We start from the raw sequence: 21,218 nt of genomic DNA, 5'->3' as shown, positions 1-21,218 counted from the left end.
AATGGATGGAGAAGGTAATTATCGTACAAAACGGCTCCATGAAACCCCCTCTCACAGCATGCAGGATCGACACATCTTTGGATCAAATATGCTGTGAGAGGATTTCATGGAGCCACTCCATGAGATACCTCGTCATATGTTCGGCATATGCATATATCTAGCATCAATCTAGTGCAATACAACCAAACTTACATCTCCTGAGAGCGTCCACATAACTCAACTCGAAAACATAATTCTGTTGAGGGCCACCAACTTATTAATTTAATTTCCACTCCCAAAATGAGAAACTGCAAACAATATATCATTTCTAATAACGCAGCCTCGAATATAACTCTTTTGTGATACCGTGCATGTTCCAAAGTCATATGAAAACATAAGAAAATAACCTGAGTGTAGGAAGCACAAGCAAACCAAAAGAAGACTGTAGAACATTGGAAGTAGTACACAACTATTTAGAAAATCTAGTAACATAATGGAACCACTTCTACACATGCTATGCCATACATTCCACTACTTCATGCTATGCGCCGGACCTGAAGAAAATCGAAAAGAAAATGTTAAATTGAGTACAAGGAAACACGATGAGATTAATTAAATGGGTATAGACGATATTGCAGTTCTACAACTTAAAAATTCAGCAATAGCTCACACATTTTTGCCACGGAGTGGACAACATATTATTTGCAATAGTATAAATTTAACTTGTTCTTTCTCAAGAAAAAAAAAAAAAAAAAAAAAAAGGATCTCTATGGTTAAAGTTTGTTAGATTTGACGGTCATCCAAATATATAATGGTTTTGTAGTTTCACAAAGAGGTAATGTGCGTCACTAACCTAATTAATCAACATAGCAACAAAGTATCAGTGAGAGTGACTCTCTCTCTCTCTCTCTCTCTCATCAAAATCATTACTACAGATGGAAACATCTTGCAAGGAATAAAACAAGAATGAACAACCAGCTATCCTGGTCAATCCAACGTATACATGAAGAAACAATTGCCAGAGGGAAATTATGGATTAAACAGTTGGTAATCCTCTGATGGCCAAGTGATTTCCCCCCTGCCTTGACAGCATTTACTTGTCACTAGTTAGTTTGTATGACTAAAGTTGACTGTTGCTACTCAAAGATTGAGTGGTTGTCTTATTCAATTACAAAATTTTGCTATTGATTTTGAGAAAAACATGTAAAATGAGAAACCTTCTTGAGGAAAGGACCTTCATCTTATGAACTGATAATCCCAGTATGAGCAACTTTTATTATTTCCATGGTCAACCAACGCCTTTTCTTCTAACTCTAATGCCTATGGGAGCTGCCTGTTCTCTGACAGTCCATGGCCACTATCCCTAGGCAAAGTTTAAGCCATTACCCTCTCAACATTACACGAGTGTAAAGTTCATACTCTACTATATCTTAATTCAATGTGTAGTGACACATAAATTTAGTAGTCCTATAGTGACACATAAATTTAGTAGTCCTATAAATTTAGACCTCATTGTCAAATATTATCAGAAACAAACTAAGAAGTGCAAATGAGGTGCACTTCTTCATTGAATATAGAGGTTTTGCATGGCAGAAAAGAGAAACATGATAAAAGGCAAGTAATATACCAATTTCTGCAGTTTAGATTTAAGAAATAAACTGTATACCTGAATAACTTCTTGGTACACTGGTTCTCTCTAGGTCACCATCTACGTTAGCTTCCTATGCAACCCCTTACTTTTTGGCCTCCATAAAAGACCAAGTTCCTCCTTTACAATCAAATTTCACAGCACTAGCATGCATTTCTTGCCCCCACAACATAAAAGGCAGGGGTAGAGTATACCTGTTTTGACTATAAAATATACGTACTAACACACTAAACCTCTCTGTAAGAAGTAGCTCATCAACTGCCTAGTCCCATAATTAGCCATGGCAATCATAACAAAAACTTCATCAATGGAAAACAAAAAAAGAAAAGAATCAAGCAACTTGGAGAAAGGACTGTGGAGGCAGAGCTTGAGAACTGAACAGATCCAGTGAAACTTCCAGCAGTATTGGTTACTGGACTTGTATTAGGTACAGTAACATTCTTGCATGATCCAAAAGGTGCTCCAGCCTGCAAAATCCCATCTAGTCTTTCAGATAAAGCTCCATAACATAAAACAATTTGTAAGAAGAGCACAGAGAAAAGCACTACACAAATTAAGTCCCAAGAGTCCAAATTGCTCCCGTTATATATTTGCCCAAATTATGGAAAAACATAACATCCAGAATAGCTGTAAATAATTGGGCCTCTGCCATATGATCATATAAAGGTCTCTACAGTTGAGACAAAACAGGAAAATATGACATAATGTTGAATCAATTTGAAGCTGGCTAAAAATCTTTTGCTCCAACAGAAAATCCATTACAATGATTAAAACTTCTTCCTATCAGCCCATCTTGGCACATGAATATTCTTGCATACATAAGAAAGAAAAACAAAGAGCATGGTTCTATAATTTGGTGACCTACCAATTGCATTATTTGGCCCACTATAGACTTACTGATGCAGGACAAAATCAAAACAAAGCAACAAAAATTAAAGAACAGAAAAGTAAAGGTTTGCTAAACCAAAATGACGCAGCACAAAAAATTGAAGGACTGAAAAATAAATGTTAGGTAACCTAGGAGTTAGCACCTAGGTTTTCTTGGAATCAACACCAAGTAGTAGAGAAACTCTGGGAGGCTGCACCTATGATTGGTTGGAGTCACCATCAGGCCATTGGAAGAACTCTAAGAGAAATTTTATTATCAATCAAACTGTATCTCTCTCCATAGGTATACAATATTGTGCTTATATATACTTACTAAGACTAAACCCTAATAGGGAAACCCCAATTCTAATTGGCTAAGGAAACTGGATTCTAAATGACTTGGGGAATCCCAACTATTGGATTAAAAAAATACCCTTAACTCTAGGAAATTAAATAAAATACTAATAACCTAATTAACTACTAAGGCCTAGAATAAAAATACAATAGACTCCAAAATTAAATAAGATTAAATTAAAATAAATATTTTCTCGTGCTTCCCCATCACTCAGACACCTTGAGTTGGAGCAAATTTCAGGAGGACATCCAGTAAGAAATTTTCTAAAAGTATCCAAATTTTCTGATATTCTTTATAAACTCTGCTCAAAATTGACAAATATTCAGGAAGATCAAGGGCATCTAGTGACATTGAACAGATAGTTTTAGTCAGAGCAAAGTCAGCTGAATATTTTGCAATCACGAAGAAGTAGAATTCAGGTCAAAAAGAGTTTCAAAAACCAGCTCTAGCTGCTGAGGGTGAAATCTGGGATTCAAACCCATTGGATTAGCCAAAATTGTTAATAATCAACTAAGAAAAATGTATTCAGCCAAAAAGAAAGGGAAAACAAAAAACAAAACACAACCACCACCACCACCTAATAAAAATGTGGAATTGGAGCAAGTAGTACTAAGTTAAAGTAAACAAACCTGGCAGGCAGTCACGGTGCTACACCCACATACTGTTGGACCATTCATTCTATCCACCACATCAAACACACCTCCTCCATCACTCCTCTGCATTAGTTTAATTTCCAGTAAGGATATTTAAAGGGAATCTATTTCTGTATGTTTCTTTTCTATGAATCAAATTTACATTACCATGTAAAAGTTGACCGCCACGAAGTTAGGCATCAAATTCCCTGCTGCTTTGTAACAGGTACCAACCATCTCAGCCAGTGGATTTGAATGCTCCTTGCAAGCTTCAGACTGAACTGGATATGTTGGGAAGTAATTCTGAAAGAAAAGAGACGCACTTCTTGAATTCAACCGCTTTGATTCTTTTCTATTTGGGCATGAACCTTTTACCACCCCAGGATCTCCAGCTGAAACCCAATCCAGTATAAGGCTGTTATTGGACACTGCTTATAAAATAACAAAGTCATAAAAACATGACATTCATGCAATACTTACCCTCATTTTCCACCATGTACCTCCATTGGTAAGCAACTCCTTCTTCTGCTTCCTTTGTAGCGACAGAAGTGAAAACCAGAAGCCGATGGTTATCTTGTACCATCTGAGTCACAGTGGGCCAGTCTTCACCCTTTGTGGGCATCTTGGATACTGGAAACCAATACTTGTCCAAACCAGCGTTGGTGAACAGCTTTGTCAACCCTTTAGGAGTATGCACATAATCCTCAATTATAATGGTCACAATCTCCGTTGGGTTATCATTCAAGAATGCCTCCACTTCCTTCAAAGTGTTTATAGCAGGTTGCTGGAAGATCACAGTGGACTCATTGTAAAATTGCTTGACACAATCAAATTATAAAACAAAACTTCAAAAGCCAGAAGTTAAGGAAAAGGAGAGAATAGATTACAAATGCAGTGAAATTGAAACATTGCCCTCGAAATGAATGGCAGAGCCAGATATCGTTATCGAAATCGTACATGTCCAACATCAATCCCCTCACTCCATTCTGAACATCACCATCAAACAAAAACACATAAATTAATCCAACGAAAAGGTCTTAAAAGAGATATAAAAAAAAATTTATCTTGTACTTTAATTTATGGGCTAGAATACTGACTGAAAGAATACTAAATAAAATGTCACAACTCACAAGTGTAGAGGACATAATTAAGCTGATCAAATTGTTTATTAGCATCAAGAACACTAAGATATGTAATGATCAATTGTCCCTTTCTTATTCTTTCCACCAAACTCCCAGAAACCAAACAGAACAGCATAGCACAGCACATCATAGAGCATCAATGAAATAAAAACTTAGGCACTAAGAAAAAGAAAAGCACATACTCTGAGCTGATTGGTCACAGTGTCTTCTTGATTGTAAAATGTGAGTCTCTGAACACCGGCCAAAGGTGGTGCATCAACAATACTAAACGAATTATGAGTCACCACCCATGTATACTTATTGAAGGGAAGCCCATTAATCTACATTCCAAAGAATTTACATCACAGTTCAAAATTCAAACCCACCACCAAATTCACACAAAGCACAAATAAAAGACAACAGATTCATGCAATTTAGCTCAAACCCACAACCAAAAAAAAAAAAAAAAAAGCTTACAATAGAAGTGGGTATGGTAGTTTGGCCTCTGACGCAGAAGGGTTGGGTCTTGCCCAAAGCAGGGCAGTTGCCACAGTAGAGACCTGTTCCACAGTCAGTGGCAGCCGAACAAGCTTCCAAAACCTGAGAAAATTTTGAAAGTGCACAGATCTTAAGCAAAAGAAAGAGAATTGTTGAGGAAGAGAGCGGAGAAGAGAGAAAAACCTGGCAGTTTCCATTGGAGCAAGCAGTGGAAGTGGTGAAGAAAAGAGTGAAGAGTGAGAGAAAAGCAATAGCAGAAACTCTGCACACGCTACGGTGCTCTGCAGAACACGCCAACATGGCAGCTTCCTGTGCAAAGCTTTCAAGAAGCTACCAGTGAAACTGTGAAGAGAAAAAGCAGTCTCTCTCACAGTCTCTCAGCTCAGTTAGGTACAAAGCAAAAGAAACAATTTTACTGTGTGTTGAGAAGGGACAAGGTGACACGGTCTTTTTCTTTCTTTGGAGATTAAACGCGGGCTCTTTATCACCTTTTGTTTATTTATTCTCCTTTTTTTAAGGTAACCCCACTCTTTTTAGTTTTTGTTTGTCAAGGGTGGTTGGGACTTTAATTAAGGTCGGAGAGTCATGACGACATCGTTTTAGACGTTTTGATGCTTTTTTTGCCTTGGTAAGATTGGTTTTATTATGCTTCTTATTAATTCCTAATCTTTGGTTTTGGTATTTTGAATATTTTCTAAGCTTTTGATTTTTGGGCCCCACTTTTTGCAGGTTACTTTTCGGTGCTTCTCACGTGGTGGGGTAGGTTTGCTTCTGCTTATACTTTGCTTTTTGCCCATTCGGAGGACATTGAACCAACAATTGGAAGGGATCGATGTCACAAATCAATATCTAGATTTTTTTTTTTTTTTTTTTTTTTTTTGAGGAATCATATCTAGAATTTTGCAGTCAAAATTGGGACAGTTTCTCTTGCTTTTTTTGGTATTTGGTGAAAAATGCCTCCCCACAGTAATGTTAGCTTGGACATTTTCAATCTTTTCTCAAGTGATCGGATTAAATGTTGGTGGAGCTGTAGGCCTTGACAACTTATGGTGTGTTCAGATGTAGCAAGATGACAACATTCTAGATGCAAAAGTGTTTTTTTTTTTCCTTGGTAAAAAGAGGACTCGCATATAGAATAAATAGCAACATTTAAGAGCAATTTCCATCAAAGTTGTGCTTGGTTGGATTACTAAAGAATTTAATACTAGCAATTTACATCATGCTTCTCTTATCTTGGATTGTAGGACCCTTGTCAACCAAATTTCTCAAGCGAGGATGAAGCATTATTTTCGTAAAGCAAACAAATATACGGATGCTTTATCTAGAATGGAATTAAATTCAAGTCAAGACTTTATGCTTTTTGATAGTCTGTCTGTGAATTTATGTATGCTATCATTTTATGACACTTCTGGTCTGTATTATGAGATGCAATGACCTCTTTATACTAACTAAATTGTTTAGTTTCTTTTAATGCATTTTGGTTTTACAAATAAATAAATAAATAGCTAAAGCACGAATTAGGACAAAGTTTCTCATAGTACATAGCAACATTGTCTTAGTAAAGCAAAATACAAATGTCCACAAGGGGGACTATTTAAAACAACTAATTCTTGCAGAAGACCAATTCTTGTTTTTTTTCTAGCCGAGGCTTTAGCATATTGGCTTGCCTCATGGAAGCAGTGTCTCATTTTCACCCAAGGTATTTGTGTAATCCAATATAAGAGATGTATGGTGTAATAATTATTAAGAGTAGTATTAATCCAATCATGAACTACTTTAGCATCAACTTCTATTTCTACTGCCTGCAGATTCAGATTAATGCACATTTTAAGTTTATCTGACCATTTCTTAGTGCCCAATCGACATTAATGATTACGCCAATGGATCTAGTGAAGCCTACAATCCACAGCCCTCTATGATCCGGAATAACACCCCCAGCACTAGCATGGCCAAGGTTGCCCAAGTAATGACCATCAGTGTTAAGTTTGAATCAGCCTTCCTCAAGTTTAGTCCATCTTGCGCTAACTACATGCTTCTTTTTGTTCGTTCTAGACCGAGCAGCGAGGAGAAAATATTCAGAGGTATGGCAGTTAGCTTCTCTAAGAAGATCCAGGTTTACTGGAGATTTCTTAAAAATCACCTTGATTCTATGGAGCCAAATGCTCCAAATAGCAAAAGACAGAAAAGTTTCCAATGAATAACTTCCCTGGCATCCAGCATTACAATGGACATTAACTTTTAGCCAACAACATAAATCCATATCAATTATCAAAGAATTCATGGATAACATTACTAGCATTCATATTGTTCCAAAAAAGTTTTAGCATAATCACAATCCCTAAGAAGGATCTACAACAAACCCTCGTGCAAACGTGTACTGTAACTCGGTTTGTTTGATAGTATTTGAGAAGAAATGCCTAGCTTCATTTGGACCTTTTTATCCTTTTCGATGTGATCGGATTAAATATTGGTGGGCTCTGGCTGTGGGCTATGACAACTTAATCAGATGACCCCTACCCCACCTAATTTCTCTAGGCTTGTTCTTTGTAACAGTGACAACAAATCCCAGCTCCCTCCCAACCCCCCCAATTCTGGGATGAGAACCACCCAGAGACCAAAATCAGTTGAGAAGCCGAGCCCCTCCTATAAAAGCTCTGTACAACTTGGGCTTAAGGGTTCACTTGAAAGTAATAACAATTGGTAATAGAATTATAGAACGTAGAAAATGAAGTTCATGAGATTGTATCCAATTGTCGTTTTATATAAAATTAAAATTAATCACTACGCTTCTGGGTTTTTTTCATTTCTTTTTTGTCAATACAATTAGCTCTGAAATAAACATGAATTGTTAGATGATACATAGTTCTCTATGGAGAGGGCAATGGCCCCTCTCAAAACAAAATGATCAAGAATACTAGTTTCCTCTCTGGTCAACGAGAATGATGCCTCTACCTGTAAAAGAACAATAAAAAAAATTTGAATTGACAAATAAATCCTCGGATTAAGCAAGCTTCTTAGCACGACCACTTGAAGGAGCACCATCCTCTTTTTTTGATCCAGATGTCTCAGGCTTTCGAGCCCAAGCAGGGGCTTTGTCTGGCTCATAACGATAATCATAAAAGAGCTCCTCTCCGGAACAAATTCGTTCCTTGGCAAATATGCCCACTCTGTGATCCCCTGCAACCATAATGACCTGCCTCGGATTTTTTTAGTGAATGCAAGTTAGTAATTGGAGACAACCTATTTGTAATGCCAATGTTTCTAGTCATTGAGCTCAAAAGCCAAAATTTTAAAGAATCTGATAATAGGGCAACCACGACCAACGTTAGTCAAAATGGTACCTTTGCATAACAATTTGGATCTGGTGAATGGTTGGCAAACTTCAATTTGTCACCCTTTCGATATGCATCAAGAACAAACTGCAGAAAATGTTTCAACATCCAAATTCACATTAGGAATGTAAACACAAAAAAGATATTCAACTTTCATACAAAGTCCTACAACATGCCTGATCATTCAGATTGAAGAGAAATGATGAATTTTCACGGTCATAAATCTTTCCACGCTTATCTGCTTCTCGATGTGAAATTAGCTCCCCAGTGTACTCACCAAGGTATTCATGTTTGCCCACACTATTCTGGAGGGTCGCAAAAAAAATTTCAGAAGCAAGAACAAAATGTGGAGCACACAACAACATCAGATTTATATATTACCTTTAGGAAAGCCCCCCAGCCAGATACATCAGATCTACCAAGCAAAACCTACACACATGACAATAAAGTAAAAGCTTAAAACATAGCAAGGAGAAACCAGGGAAAAAAAAAAAAACAAAATGCCATGACAAGTATCTACCACCAAGGCACATATAAGTAGAAGGAAAATGATATCATATTCAACATAATATCAAGAATAGTTTAATGATGTAAAAGTTCACTGCAGTTTAAGGTAGAGGCATTGAAATTTCACAATATCAACATAACCACACATCAACTTCCTCAATAAGTCTAATGAAAACCTGTAGTCCTCCGTAAAGGAGACCTATTGAGGGCATATAGGAAATAGGAATAAGATAATTGGACCCGCTGGTCCTCATTTGCAAAAGAAAGAGACGTCGCCCAACTTTGATATTTTTTCCTACAACTAATAGAATTATTACAAGAAAAGCTTCGGATAACCAACTGCAGCAAATAGATTAGAAAAGGAAGAAACATATCAGAAGAACAGTACAATGCGATTACCCTTTGTTGCTGTTTGAGAAGAAGCTTCATATTTCTACATTCATAATTATCACCTCTTTGGCTAGGAACCCCAAAAGTACCATCTCCACAGCTGCAAAGCCAATTTTAAAAACTCAAAACAGTTTTAAAAATATAATAATAAATAAATTGATACAACAAAACATTTAAAAGTTTATGTAAGAGATTCATTAAAAAAATGGCTTTCGTTAACAAATGCCCTAAGGGTAGTAGTTAAGGTGCATTAAATGCTTTATTAAGTAAAATTTTTCAAAAAATAGAGGCAAACTATACACATATATCCAAAATAGCACACATAATCACAATGAATTAGTTTATCTCTGTTTACGAAAATTTATTTATCACTGTTTAAAAATTTTCAAAAAAAATATTACCATATGAGAAGCACTAAATCTTCAAACCCCATTATATTTAAACTCCAAAAAGATAAATGCCTACTTTTGACAAGCTGAAATAGCTTTTAGCAAAATTCCAAATCCTTCATTAGGTCCAGTAATAGGTGAAGCTATAATTCAATTTCAACAAATTAAATTAGCAAATCAAAATTTGAAAAGTATGGGCAGTTTCTTTTTTTTCTTTTCCTTTGGTTTTTTTTTTTTTTTTTGGGTGAAGCAAATTGTACTTACTTTTAATTTAAAAGGCAACCTCCAAGAAGTTTCAAATATTTACTTGTTCAATTACTTTTGCTAGTTAAAGATTATTATCTAATTTCAAGAGCAAATATTAACATGTCTACAATTATATAAGAGCACATAAACTTGCCTAGTCACTAACTCTCAGTGATGTGTCCATGATTGAGAAGAGCAAATTAGAATATATCACCTACTTGGCTAAATTAATTGTTTTTCTAGATACAAAAGTTTCATTGAAAATAATTTCAATCTTAAGGTGCCATGAAGTATTTATTTATATTTTGGCAATCTTAAACATAGAAACTGGCATCTTCACATGCGCTATGTGCATGTTCAGAAACTCTTCTTTTCTATCAATTATTTCCATTCATCCCAATAAAGCTAAAACAATGATATATTAGCCTCTTCACATCATTATGCACGTGTTATGTTCAGAGACTTCTTTTCTGTCAAATATTTCCATTCATCCGAATTCGGGGGTTCATGCATTTGTCCAATGAGTTAATTTCATTAAAACATGCCCATAAATTAAAATTATTTAGAACATCAATATGTATGTAGAGAATTACAGCCAGCCAAATTGTAAAATGTTCAGTCCATTATAGATATAGTACATATTGTAATGCAACATTAATTGATTGTTCAATGTCTTTCATTGGCCATTTCAATCGTTTTCTAGTAGCAACTCTTCCAAAAAACCTAAATTCTACAAGAACACTAGGCTAGTAAGCAAAATAATAGAGAAAACCTCTCAAAACAAACTTTTATTAATAACCACATAATAATAATTCACCTCCCTATAAAGAGTATTTATAGATAGAGAATTTCTCCTACTCCTTTTAGGAAAAGAAATAATAAACCTACTAGGAAAATCAATTTAACTAGGAAAATAAAAACAAATAAAATCCTAATTCAACTAGGAAAAGGATCTTAACTCAACTTGGAAAAGCAAATAAATCCTAATTCCACTAGGAAAGAGAACACACCATAAAATATTTAAAATATATTCTTATTCCTTAACCAATTTGCATCACATTTGCTATTAAAATATTTGAAAATTCAAAATTTGATAAATAAATTCACAAAATTAAACTCATCTTTCAACAAAGTTAAGTAAGACCCACATTTGCATTCTTGAAAGTTTCACTTTCAACTGCATTACTTTAGGATGCACGGACACTTCATTTGGGGTGATGTACTCGTGTCGTACCAATGTCATATATCGGTGTCTAGGGTTGTAAATGAACCAAGTTGTTTATGAATAGCTCAAGTTCGGCTCGATAAAAGATTTGTTTGTGTTTGTTTGTTTAGAAAAGAAGCCAAGTTCAAGCCTTAAGTTTAGGCTCAATTATTAAATGAGCCAAGCTTAAACATAATAATGTATTTGTGAACAAGCTCATAAACATTAAGGCTCGATTTAACTATATATAATATAATATTTTTATATTTATATAGACCTGAAATCGGATTGTGTGAATTTGTCAATAGGTTCATATTATATTAAATTATTATTTGTAGCTTATTGATGATATAAATAGTCTATTCATAGTAAAAATTTCATAGAATTGTGAAGAGACTAAAACATTTTAGTCATGATTTCACAACAAATAGAAAAAGAATAAGTTAATCAAGTAACTTGTGAACAAGCTCAAGCTTGCTCAACAAGAAAATGAGCCAAGCTTGAACATAAAATCTTGTTCAATGATGGGCTCGAGCTCAGCTCATGTTCGGAAAAAAAATTAAATGAACAAGCTTTAACTTTTAATATTCGACTTGGCTTGTTTACAGCCCTATCAATGTCGTACCGCCCTTGTCATGTTATAATTTTTCAAAAATTGCTTGTGTCGCCATGTTGTACCCATAACCATGTCCATGCTTCCTAGGCATTACACATTGACAAACTTCTCTAGAAGTTTGCATTTGATTATTTTGGAAACCCATCTAAAAGAAAAGAGAACTCAAGCACCAATTATTCATCGAAAGGGGACCATCGTTGTGGTGTTTTCCCCGAAGTGTCAATGCTTATTACACAGAAACAAACAAATAGCAAAAAAAGGCTCAAACATAATCAATAAATAATAGTATCCAGGTCTTATTGAAATTTAAGGAGTGGTAGTTGGATTGGTCTATCCAAACAACCAATCACCTAAGAGGAACAAATGCACAGTAATAATCTCGCAGAGAGGAGAGGGAAACAACCCAAATTTGGAAAACTTTCACATCAGGATTTTTCACAGAGAAATGATTCAGATGCACACAAATAATCAGAGAGCTGAAACATTTGGAGAAGTCATGGAAATGAATTGCATTACCTGAAAACCTTAACTCTGCTTAGAAAATGGAAGTCCAAAATAAGACTCAGAACCAGAGAAAAATCAGTACTTCATTGCGGGGGTTCAATTTCAAATCTGATTTGCTAGTATAACCCATTATGGCTTGGCTTTGTTGGACAATATCTTGGGAGTTATTGATTGTTTGAATTTTGAAATTTACAAGAATGGTTTTGAAAGATTGGTAACTACCATGTGTGTGTTTATGGGCCATGTGTGTGTTTATGGGTGAGAAGATACACATGGGAAGTTGGAAACATGCTTTAATTAGGAGTTAATTTATTTATATGCTCCCAAAATCTAATTTTGTTGGAAAATTTGTATGATAAAATGAGATATTTTGGGGAGTACATAAAAGCGGACACTAAACAATTCTATTCTTTTAATATACAGATAAATCTCATATCGAAGTCTCTCATTTTCATTGCACTCACAATGGTCGAAAGTGGTGAAATGTAAAAAGAAAATATCAATTATTATGATTCACCTGACCCAACAATTTTATTTTATTTATAAGTAACTCACCTGACCCAACAATTCCTACAAACGTCTGGGTCACATTCTCTGTCAGCAGCAAAGCATGGGCATTGACGACTTCGACATTGACTTTTAGCACAATGGCAGCCTCTAAATCGGTTCTTGCAACTCTTTGGACATCTGGCTCAGAAGAAATTATCAGTTGTCAGCATCCATACATCATCAGTATCATCAACACAAACACACAAACCAAAAATCTAAATTAATAAACCCTTTAATCGCTCATCTAGTGAGAAGAGAAACCTCTACAAGTGTAGCAACTTGACAACGGGGGAGGAGAACAATATAAAACTACAACTATACAAGAAAAGCCTTTTGATTTCTGTGATATTAAAACAAAATATAAAAACTCACCCACAGTACTTTTCGCAGCAGGTCCCATTTTGAAGACAAGAACACTGCTTTCCACAAGCAGTTTGGCAACCACAAGGATTGTACTGTCGGCATGGCTGATCTTTTCTCTCAGTAATCCGTTTCCTAATTGAATGGTAGGCAGCAGACTTCCACGTATACTTCAAGCGTCGAACTCTACCCCTCCTACGTACAAATCTTGATCGTCTTCTCAGTTCATTATTACCCTAAAGTTCATTTTACCCCAGGACAAAAACGTAATCACTTGTTAGGGAAGGGAGGGTTCCATGCAAGATACCAACAAGCACAATAAAGCACTAACCATAGTTCCATTTAAGTCAACCTTAGAATAGCCTTCAACATGAGAATTTGCACCATCACCAGCTTGGCAAGACAGCTTACTTTCAGAGCAATTCATGTATTGAAAAACCTCCCAACATGTCTTCATACCATTTAGAAGGTTCCTTGCAATTAAACAGCTGTCATGACAGATAAAGAAAAAACTTTAATTGGAAAAAAATCAATAAGCAGTCAGGAAGGAAATAATAACAATGTCCAAAAGCAGCCAGAGTAAAGTTCTGCAGGGAGTATACGGAGGTAAAAATATGTTGTATCATTTACAAACCATATTGCCACTCTCAAACATATCTAGAAGAGGTTTACGCATTTATTTCTTGACAGTAGCACTCTTATCTTTTCCATGAACCAAATCTCAAAAACATATCCAGACTAGCAAATATAAGAAAGTTTTGGCCTTGTAAGAGAAAGCAAATTGATATTAGCATACCTCAATGTTTTAATTACTTCAAAAAAAGAAAAACAAGGAATATGTGGAAATGATTGATTTACAGATACCATCATAGTTGTCAAAACGTGAATCGTATCATGAATCGATTTTTGATTTTTTTGTATCGTGTATTGTAAAATATACAAAAACTTAATAAAATTTATACAAAAATTATAGATATTATATAAAAGGTATATTCATTATAAATTTGGAATATATTCAACTAATGACTAATTTAATATCACTTTTGTAATAATATTTAACAAGCTAATTAAATAAATCAAATTCACACGTGTTTATAATATACATATTCAAATTGATTAAACTCAAAAATAATAATACATCACAAATAACCTAAAATAATAATTTATTTTTATCATATTCATCATCTTGCCCAATCAACTCCATCCAAATCAGTGTTATCATCATGTTCATCATCTTGCAAATTTATTTTTTTATTGAAATTTTCTTTATCATCACCAACATTTACCATCTCTTCTTGTTCTTTTATTTAAATATTTCTTCTTGGCATTCTAGCTCCTTAGACTTATAACAATAATAAAGAAAAAATTAATTATATTGTCAATTAATACCTTATTCATAATATAGAAAAGAAATTTGCAAATATGAAAGTGAAGTATAAGTGTGTAGTCCAAATTTTGTATGAGAAAGAGAGGGAAAAAAAAACTTATGGACTTGTTATTTTATTGGGCTAAATTAAGTAACCTAATATTTTTGTGTTAAAAATAAGTCTAACAACAATATATGTGTTAAAAACAAGTCTAACAACTTGGTAAATTCAAATAAAAGCACAAATTTTAACCCAAAAAAAAAAAAAACTCATTTTAAAACATGTTTATGTATTGTACGATACGATTTTATGATTCATATGATATGTAGTACTGTATTGTGCGATTTATAAGCACTTACAATATGTCCTTATCATACAAAACTTTTTGTACACGTATCGTACGATGCTGACAACTATGGATACCATTAAGATCAATGATGATTCTCTATTAGTAATAACTACTTATGTCCACATTTTGAACCAAAAATTGAACACTTCAATAATTCAACAAATTCCTCGTCCAGCAAAGTTCATTAGATTTTCAATAAAGTGGTCACATCAATTATCTTACAGATTTAAATCATGTTAAGAAACATATTTTACATATTCATAAAATGAGGGTAGCTAAAATGAGTCTTCAAATGAATAAGTGGAAATACACGAAGGATAATATTCGAAATGAGGAAATTAGTTTAAAGAAGGTGATCCCTATTGATGAAAAGATAAGGGAGAGTCGCTTGAGATGGTTTGATCATGTTCAGAGAGCACTTAATATACTGGTAATAAAGAGTGAGTTTACTCTAAGTTGAAGGAACCGAAAAAAGGTAGAGAAAGACCAAAATTAAGGTTAGTAGAAGTTACCAAAAAGGACATGTAAATTAAGAAAGTAACAAAGATTATGACTTCAAATATGACTTCGGATAAAATAGAATGGAGGAAAATAATGTGTGGCCAACCCAGACTATCTATTGAGGATTCATAACCGACCCTAGTTTGGAGACTAAGGCTTTGTTGTTAATTGTTGTTGTAGTATTTAAATCATGTCCAACCTTATTACCAACCTAAATCAACATAGAATGGAAAAATCTATACGATCAAATACAATTATCTCCACTGACCTGTTTCTGCCAAAAATTTCGACACCTTTCTCAAAAATACCCTTTTCAAAAGCTTTCCAAGATTTATTATCACTCAGTTCTTGTTTGTAGACATTTTCATCTACAAATTCTTCTTTCCTCAAGTTGTCATCACTACTAGTGGCAGGTGGATCAGTAATTATCTCATTAGACAAACCATTAGGAACTTCACCCTGCAGATATTTGTGACCATCCTGAATTGATGGCTCTTTCCTTCTAGACCTTCCACTAGTTGGAGATTTCAAATTCTTATGTGAAGAGGAGCTAGTTTCTTCATTTTCTTTGCATGAATTAGACTTAGGCTTCATATCACCTGGACAAAGACCTCCACTCACAAAGGAATCGCAATCATCAGAAGCTGCCAGTTTCTTCTGCCTTTTCTGCAGGCAAACTAGAACACGTTCAGCAACTCGCTTGCTGTTCCGCTTACTAATTGCATATTTTCCTGCAAGCTTAGTTTTGGAAGGTGATGAATAGTGGGTAGAAGTGGTGTCCTGCCGGGAGCCATTCTCGGAGTCGCTGCTTTCCGAGATGTTCTTAGCATTTGATGAAGCACTTTCACTTTGGCAGGACTTCAGCCTCTTTCTAGCAGATGGACCAGAAGATTTCTTCCTAGATGATATCTGAGCCCCAGCACAACTGGATGAAGGGACAATTTTTTCTTCAAAATCACCATTCATGCCAGCATTTTTTTCTGACTTCAGTACCTGACATGAGCCAATATTAAGCTACTTATATAGTTTGTTTGACACTTATCTTCAAAAGTCTTCTGAGCGACACATTTCTATGTAATAATAAACCAAACACTTACAGATCGATAACAATGTGGGCCACATGGTCTGTTTTCCTCATCCGTGGGGCACCAGGGAGATTGTTTCTCAGCCTGAAAATATTAATTAACAAAGAATATAAGACTTCGGTGAGATATTCAAGCAAACACTTAAGAATTAATTAAAACAAATAAACTTACAGGAAAAATAAGATCCTGTGAACATCCATGTAACCTGCAATCAAAAACCTTCACAAAGAAAAGGAAGAAAAAAAATTAAACAGAATTATATATAGAATGATAGCACAACACAGCATGAATTGAATGGAGCACAAGAACAATGCTTACAAGACATCGACGACAAAATAAGTTGTCAAAAGAATCAAGAGCTGCATCAAGATCCTTATCAAGAAAAGAATTCCCATTTTGTAAAACATCTTCATTATCCCCATTCTTAGAAGCTCCCACAGCCTTCTCTTCCTTAATAATAATTTCGTGTCTTGCCTGTATAAGATGTTTGATCGTGTTTCATATCTCTGTAAAGCCAGCACAAACCAAATGGGAAACGGCTGGACCAAAGCTTACACTATGACCAGTTTTAATCAGAAAATAAAGAGGATAGAAGCATGAAGAAGAGATAAAAATGTTTCCTAAAACAGAAAACAACAAACTAAAATCCAAACCTTGACTTCAGAAGGGCTTCTAGAAAAACACTGTGCCAGTGATTCCAACACGGGATCAGATAAACCAACTTCTTTGACGGTCATACTGGCAATTTCATAACAGAATACCACAAACTAATAAGTTTTATTTCATACAAAAACATATGGATCACATTAGTTAATTTGGTTATACCAACCGAAGTATAAAATCTTCAGATTCCACAAATTCTCTCTTATCCTCTTCATCCTCAACTAATTCCTCCTCACTGTCACTGCAAATTAATGCTTCGCCACCATTTTGATCATAATAGATTCGCCGTCGACCAACCACTGACTGATCCTCTTTCATTCTTTGATTTCTGCATCATAATTATCATAAAGTCACTAAAATCTCAAGCTAGATATATATTAAATGCAATTTGAGATGGAATATGAATTTGACTTCAGTAAATTACTTTTTTTTTATATAAATAAGTGAGCTTTACTAAAATTAGAAACACCACCCTGCACACAAGCTGTATACACAGGTAATAAAATCATGGGAAATTACAGCTATCAGTAAATTCAAACAAGTTAGAACTTAAATGTCATGATAAAACAGCCATCCAATCAAACAAGGCACACAATATGAGCAGCTTTAGATCCATCATGGACCGTTCAAACCCTTCAAAGGCTCTGTTGTTCCACTCTTTCCAAATAGACCACATAAGACCGAAAGGTACAGCTTTCCAAATTCCTCCCCCACTGTGGCAAACCTCCCCCATTCAACATGCCAACAAATCCACAACCCTTCAAGGCATAACCTTCAGTGTTGTTTGAGACAAACTCACCAGTCTTAACCATGTGCTTCCAACATCTCCTTTTTGCTACTATCTGCAAATAACTTCCATTTGGTTTAGAGTTTCATTTTGCCTGATTTGTCAAAGAAAAGTGCAGAAGGAGATAGACAAGTCCTGCTGCTAGTTCATATAATGAGACATATCTGGTCATTCACATATAGACCATGCCTTCAGTCCCATTCCCCATTATCACACTACTAAATATGTTGGGAAACTGTCATGTGATGCATGGAAGATTTCAGTTAAGATAACCCATTGCACTCAAAATACACACAATGGTAGAGACTATTGCTCTCTATCATAATGACAATGAAGCAACAAGTGATTGACACTCTCCCCGGCCCTCTTACACATAGCACCATTCAACAACAGATACTCTCCTACAATGTCAGAATCTTCCCCAAACCAGTGGTCCAATTAAAGAATGCAACTTTAAGAGGGGACTTTAACCTGCCAAATACATTTCAAGGGAAATGATGCACCTCTCCAGTATGAAGCAGCTTGTAGAAAGATCTCACCTCAAATGATCTACACGTTTTTTTATAAGTAGAATATATCTGGTCCTCTGCATAACTCTGAATTTTTGTGGAATAAATCAGGCCCATGAAATTTGCCAACAAACACAGTTTACATATTCCCAATTGCAATGAGCTATAGCTCAAATGACACCTCCTTTAGCAATAAGAAGAGGATGATGGTAATGAGTTCAAAACCTACCAGGTGCTTGAATAACTTGCAATCATGAAAAAAAAAAATGAAGGGGGGAGGGGGGATGTGAGGATTATATCCTCAGTCTAGTAAGCACCACATCCAAGGATTACTAAAACTGGGAAATCAGAATCCACAAACTACCGGTGATTAACACTGGGCATAGAACAAAAATGATAAATAGAACAATTCAGGTCTTAAATACATTTACATGAGTAGATGATTGAAATATTTTGTAAATATGTAAATTATCAACATGGGCGAGCAAGTTTTTCTTAAAACTAAAAAAATAAATAAATAAAATAAAAGGAAATCTTAACACACCTGTCCAAAAAAATCCATGTAGTATAGGGAGGTAATCTTTTTAATTCTACAAGCTTAATGGGACGAACAGCATTCTTGACTGGAACATTAGATCCGAGAAGAACTGCTGTACAAGCATGGTCATCTTCTTGAGAGCTACTACTATCCCCATCCCCATTACTTGCGTCGACACTATTATGCATATCAATTGCATCTTTCTGCCTTTTAGTCAGTAGATCTATACTTCTATCAGTATTGTTAGTCCTACTGCTCCTTTCATTAGACAAGTTAAACAGATGGTTTGTCACACCAACCATTTTAAGCCTGTTTTCTTCCATTCTTTTCTGATGATTCAAAAAAAAAAAAAAAAAAAAAAAAAAAAGATTAACAACAACCAAACCCAAAAGAGTGATATCAAAATTATAAGACCAAATATTATCTAAGGTAAGGTAACAACACACCTTTATGAAAACAGACCGGTCGGCAGCAACTTGCTTCTTTAGAGATTCAATGACTGCCGAAATGTCCTTTTGAGCTGGACTTGATTCTTGCAGCCCCGTCATCTGTAAACAATCAACATGTAGGCAAACCTAAGTGCACCATTTGAGGATTGACATTTTGTTTAACAACAACCACAAAAGCAGCAACAACATTAACATAACATAAAGCAACTTCAGCTGACAACCTAAACCGTAATGCATTGTACACCAGACACTAGTTTAGTAGATGACTGCACCAAATTTAACGTGTGAACACTTTACAACAACAAGTTTATCATCAAAAATTCTAAATTACTCCATGCGCTTCTACAACATGAACGTCGTACATTATGTGCTGCAACAAAATTGTCAAAACAACATAGTTTGACCACATAGTTTGACCTAAAATTGATTACAAATTTTGACAATGCAGCTAATTATCTCAGCCTTAGTTAACCTAAACTAACATAGTTTGACCTAAAATTGATTACAAATTTTGACAATGCAGCTAATTATCTCAGCCTTAGTTGACCTAAACTAACGAAAATCAAACATATATATAATTCAGATGAAAAATACAAAGGAAAAAGAGAAATGAATAACGTAATTGAAAGCGAATACCGAAGAGTCTTTGGGAGGGTCGGATCTGCAAGGCGAAGCCGAATTCGGTGAGGCCTTGGACGCCATTGGAGCTTGTGGAGCTTGTCCGGACCCGAGTCGGCAATGGCGGTTCGGATCTGGATCCGGTTCATGCAGAGAATATGGAATTGCCGGAGATAAGTGATAAGTAATAAATGGGGTTAGGGTTTGGTTTTGTTTTGTTTTATTAGGGAGGGAGATTTGGCGGGTCGGGGGTTCAACGAAACCCTAGGCGCGTCTCACGCTCAAATTTTGGGGGTTTGGGGGCTCAGGCGCCTCAAACCCAAGTTATGGGATTTTTTTAAATTTAATACCCCTATATATAATGTTTTTATTATAATCCTATTTTGTGTGGCACGTAGTGTTTTTGGTCAATTTTTCTATTTATTTATTTTTGGTCATTATCTATAAATTTATTTTTAAAAGATGAGTTTTTGGTCAGTATGGTTATTCTTTTAGATACAATTTGGTAGATAGGCTAGGACATAAAATTATTCTAAGGTTTCGTTTGTTTTGAAGTTAAATATTTTCAAATGTAAAATATTTACAGGTAAGAAATTTTATATGTACAGTAAAATATTTTTTCAGATGTTTGGTATAACAAGTAACATTTTTCAAGCAAAGAACCAAAACTGGTGGCTAAGCTATTGGTGCGAAAGGTTCGATGACCACACCGTTGGAACCGATAGCTGAAATAGTAGCTCCAACACCAGATTGTCAATCACCACTATCGGAGTGATGTCTTCAATGACTAGATTGTCATCACCAGTGATTGAAACAATGTTTTTGGCCACCAAGACGCTTTTTGGCAATCGGACCTTCGACACTGATCGTTAGAATAGTGTCTTCGGTAATAGAATCCTCGAAACTGGTCGTTGGAGCAGCGACTTTGGTAATTGGACCTTGACATAGGTCATTGGTAGGGTTGTCCAGACCTGACTGAAGCTCGAAAACCTGACCAAATTGCTTGACGTCGACTCAATTCTAGCCCGAACCGAAGGTCCAATAGGTCGGCGGTGGGTTGAGTGGTAGGTTTCCTTCTCCAAAACCCGAGCCACCTAAACCCAACCAGAGTTATATATGAAATTCGGCCAAATCCAGCAAGATCTAGACCAAATC

At 35.3% G+C, this 21,218-nt stretch overlaps 2 protein-coding genes across 3 annotated transcripts; both read right to left on the bottom strand.

Annotated features, from left to right (window-relative positions):
• Window positions 1-280: 280 nt before the first annotated feature.
• On the bottom strand, window positions 281-5,548 carry LOC115995489 (PI-PLC X domain-containing protein At5g67130). The gene is made up of 9 exons (XM_031120074.1): window positions 5,284-5,548; window positions 5,080-5,202; window positions 4,806-4,943; window positions 4,369-4,467; window positions 3,962-4,265; window positions 3,650-3,873; window positions 3,479-3,565; window positions 1,646-2,094; window positions 281-533 (listed from the first exon to the last, which is right to left on the bottom strand). The coding sequence occupies exons 1-8, from the start codon at window positions 5,398-5,400 to the stop codon at window positions 1,915-1,917; spliced, it is 1,272 nt and encodes a 423-aa protein (XP_030975934.1). The 5' UTR covers window positions 5,401-5,548; the 3' UTR covers window positions 281-533; window positions 1,646-1,914.
• A 2,287-nt stretch (window positions 5,549-7,835) lies between these two features.
• On the bottom strand, window positions 7,836-20,386 carry LOC115995487 (histone-lysine N-methyltransferase CLF). 2 transcript variants are annotated; one of them, XM_031120072.1, is made up of 17 exons: window positions 20,082-20,386; window positions 19,443-19,544; window positions 19,003-19,325; window positions 17,329-17,490; window positions 17,153-17,237; window positions 16,818-16,973; window positions 16,671-16,718; window positions 16,512-16,583; window positions 15,683-16,407; window positions 13,529-13,685; window positions 13,210-13,433; window positions 12,844-12,975; window positions 9,339-9,429; window positions 8,814-8,861; window positions 8,609-8,737; window positions 8,442-8,519; window positions 7,836-8,293 (listed from the first exon to the last, which is right to left on the bottom strand). In XM_031120072.1, the coding sequence occupies exons 1-17, from the start codon at window positions 20,145-20,147 to the stop codon at window positions 8,102-8,104; spliced, it is 2,790 nt and encodes a 929-aa protein (XP_030975932.1). In that variant the 5' UTR covers window positions 20,148-20,386; the 3' UTR covers window positions 7,836-8,101. The 2 variants fall into 2 exon arrangements, with proteins under 2 accessions (XP_030975932.1, XP_030975933.1); XM_031120073.1 differs by having other exon boundaries at window positions 8,047-8,293; window positions 13,550-13,685.
• Between the last annotated feature and the right edge of the window lie 832 nt (window positions 20,387-21,218).

This window comes from Quercus lobata, chromosome 6 (genome assembly GCF_001633185.2).
Source record: "Quercus lobata isolate SW786 chromosome 6, ValleyOak3.0 Primary Assembly, whole genome shotgun sequence".
NCBI classification, from domain to species: Eukaryota; Viridiplantae; Streptophyta; class Magnoliopsida; order Fagales; family Fagaceae; genus Quercus; species Quercus lobata.
This window is presented reverse-complemented; position numbering and strand designations above follow the sequence as displayed.

Excerpts from the sequence above, each read along its gene's own strand:
- LOC115995489 (XM_031120074.1), bottom strand. The coding sequence starts at position 5,400 with ATGTTGGCGTGTTCTGCAGAGCACCGTAGCGTGTGCAGAGTTTCTGCT. Across the intron at positions 5,203-5,283 it reads GCTCCAATGGAAACTGCCAG|GTTTTGGAAGCTTGTTCGGC; the intron begins GTTTTTCTCTCT and ends AAATTTTCTCAG. Across the intron at positions 4,468-4,805 it reads CTGTGACCAATCAGCTCAGA|AATGGAGTGAGGGGATTGAT; the intron begins GTATGTGCTTTT and ends GGTGATGTTCAG.
- LOC115995487 (XM_031120072.1), bottom strand. The coding sequence starts at position 20,147 with ATGGCGTCCAAGGCCTCACCGAATTCGGCTTCGCCTTGCAGATCCGAC. Across the intron at positions 16,408-16,511 it reads GCCCACATTGTTATCGATCT|GTACTGAAGTCAGAAAAAAA; the intron begins GTAAGTGTTTGG and ends GGCTCATGTCAG. Across the intron at positions 8,862-9,338 it reads TTCTCAAACAGCAACAAAGG|GTTTTGCTTGGTAGATCTGA; the intron begins GTAATCGCATTG and ends TCATGTGTGTAG.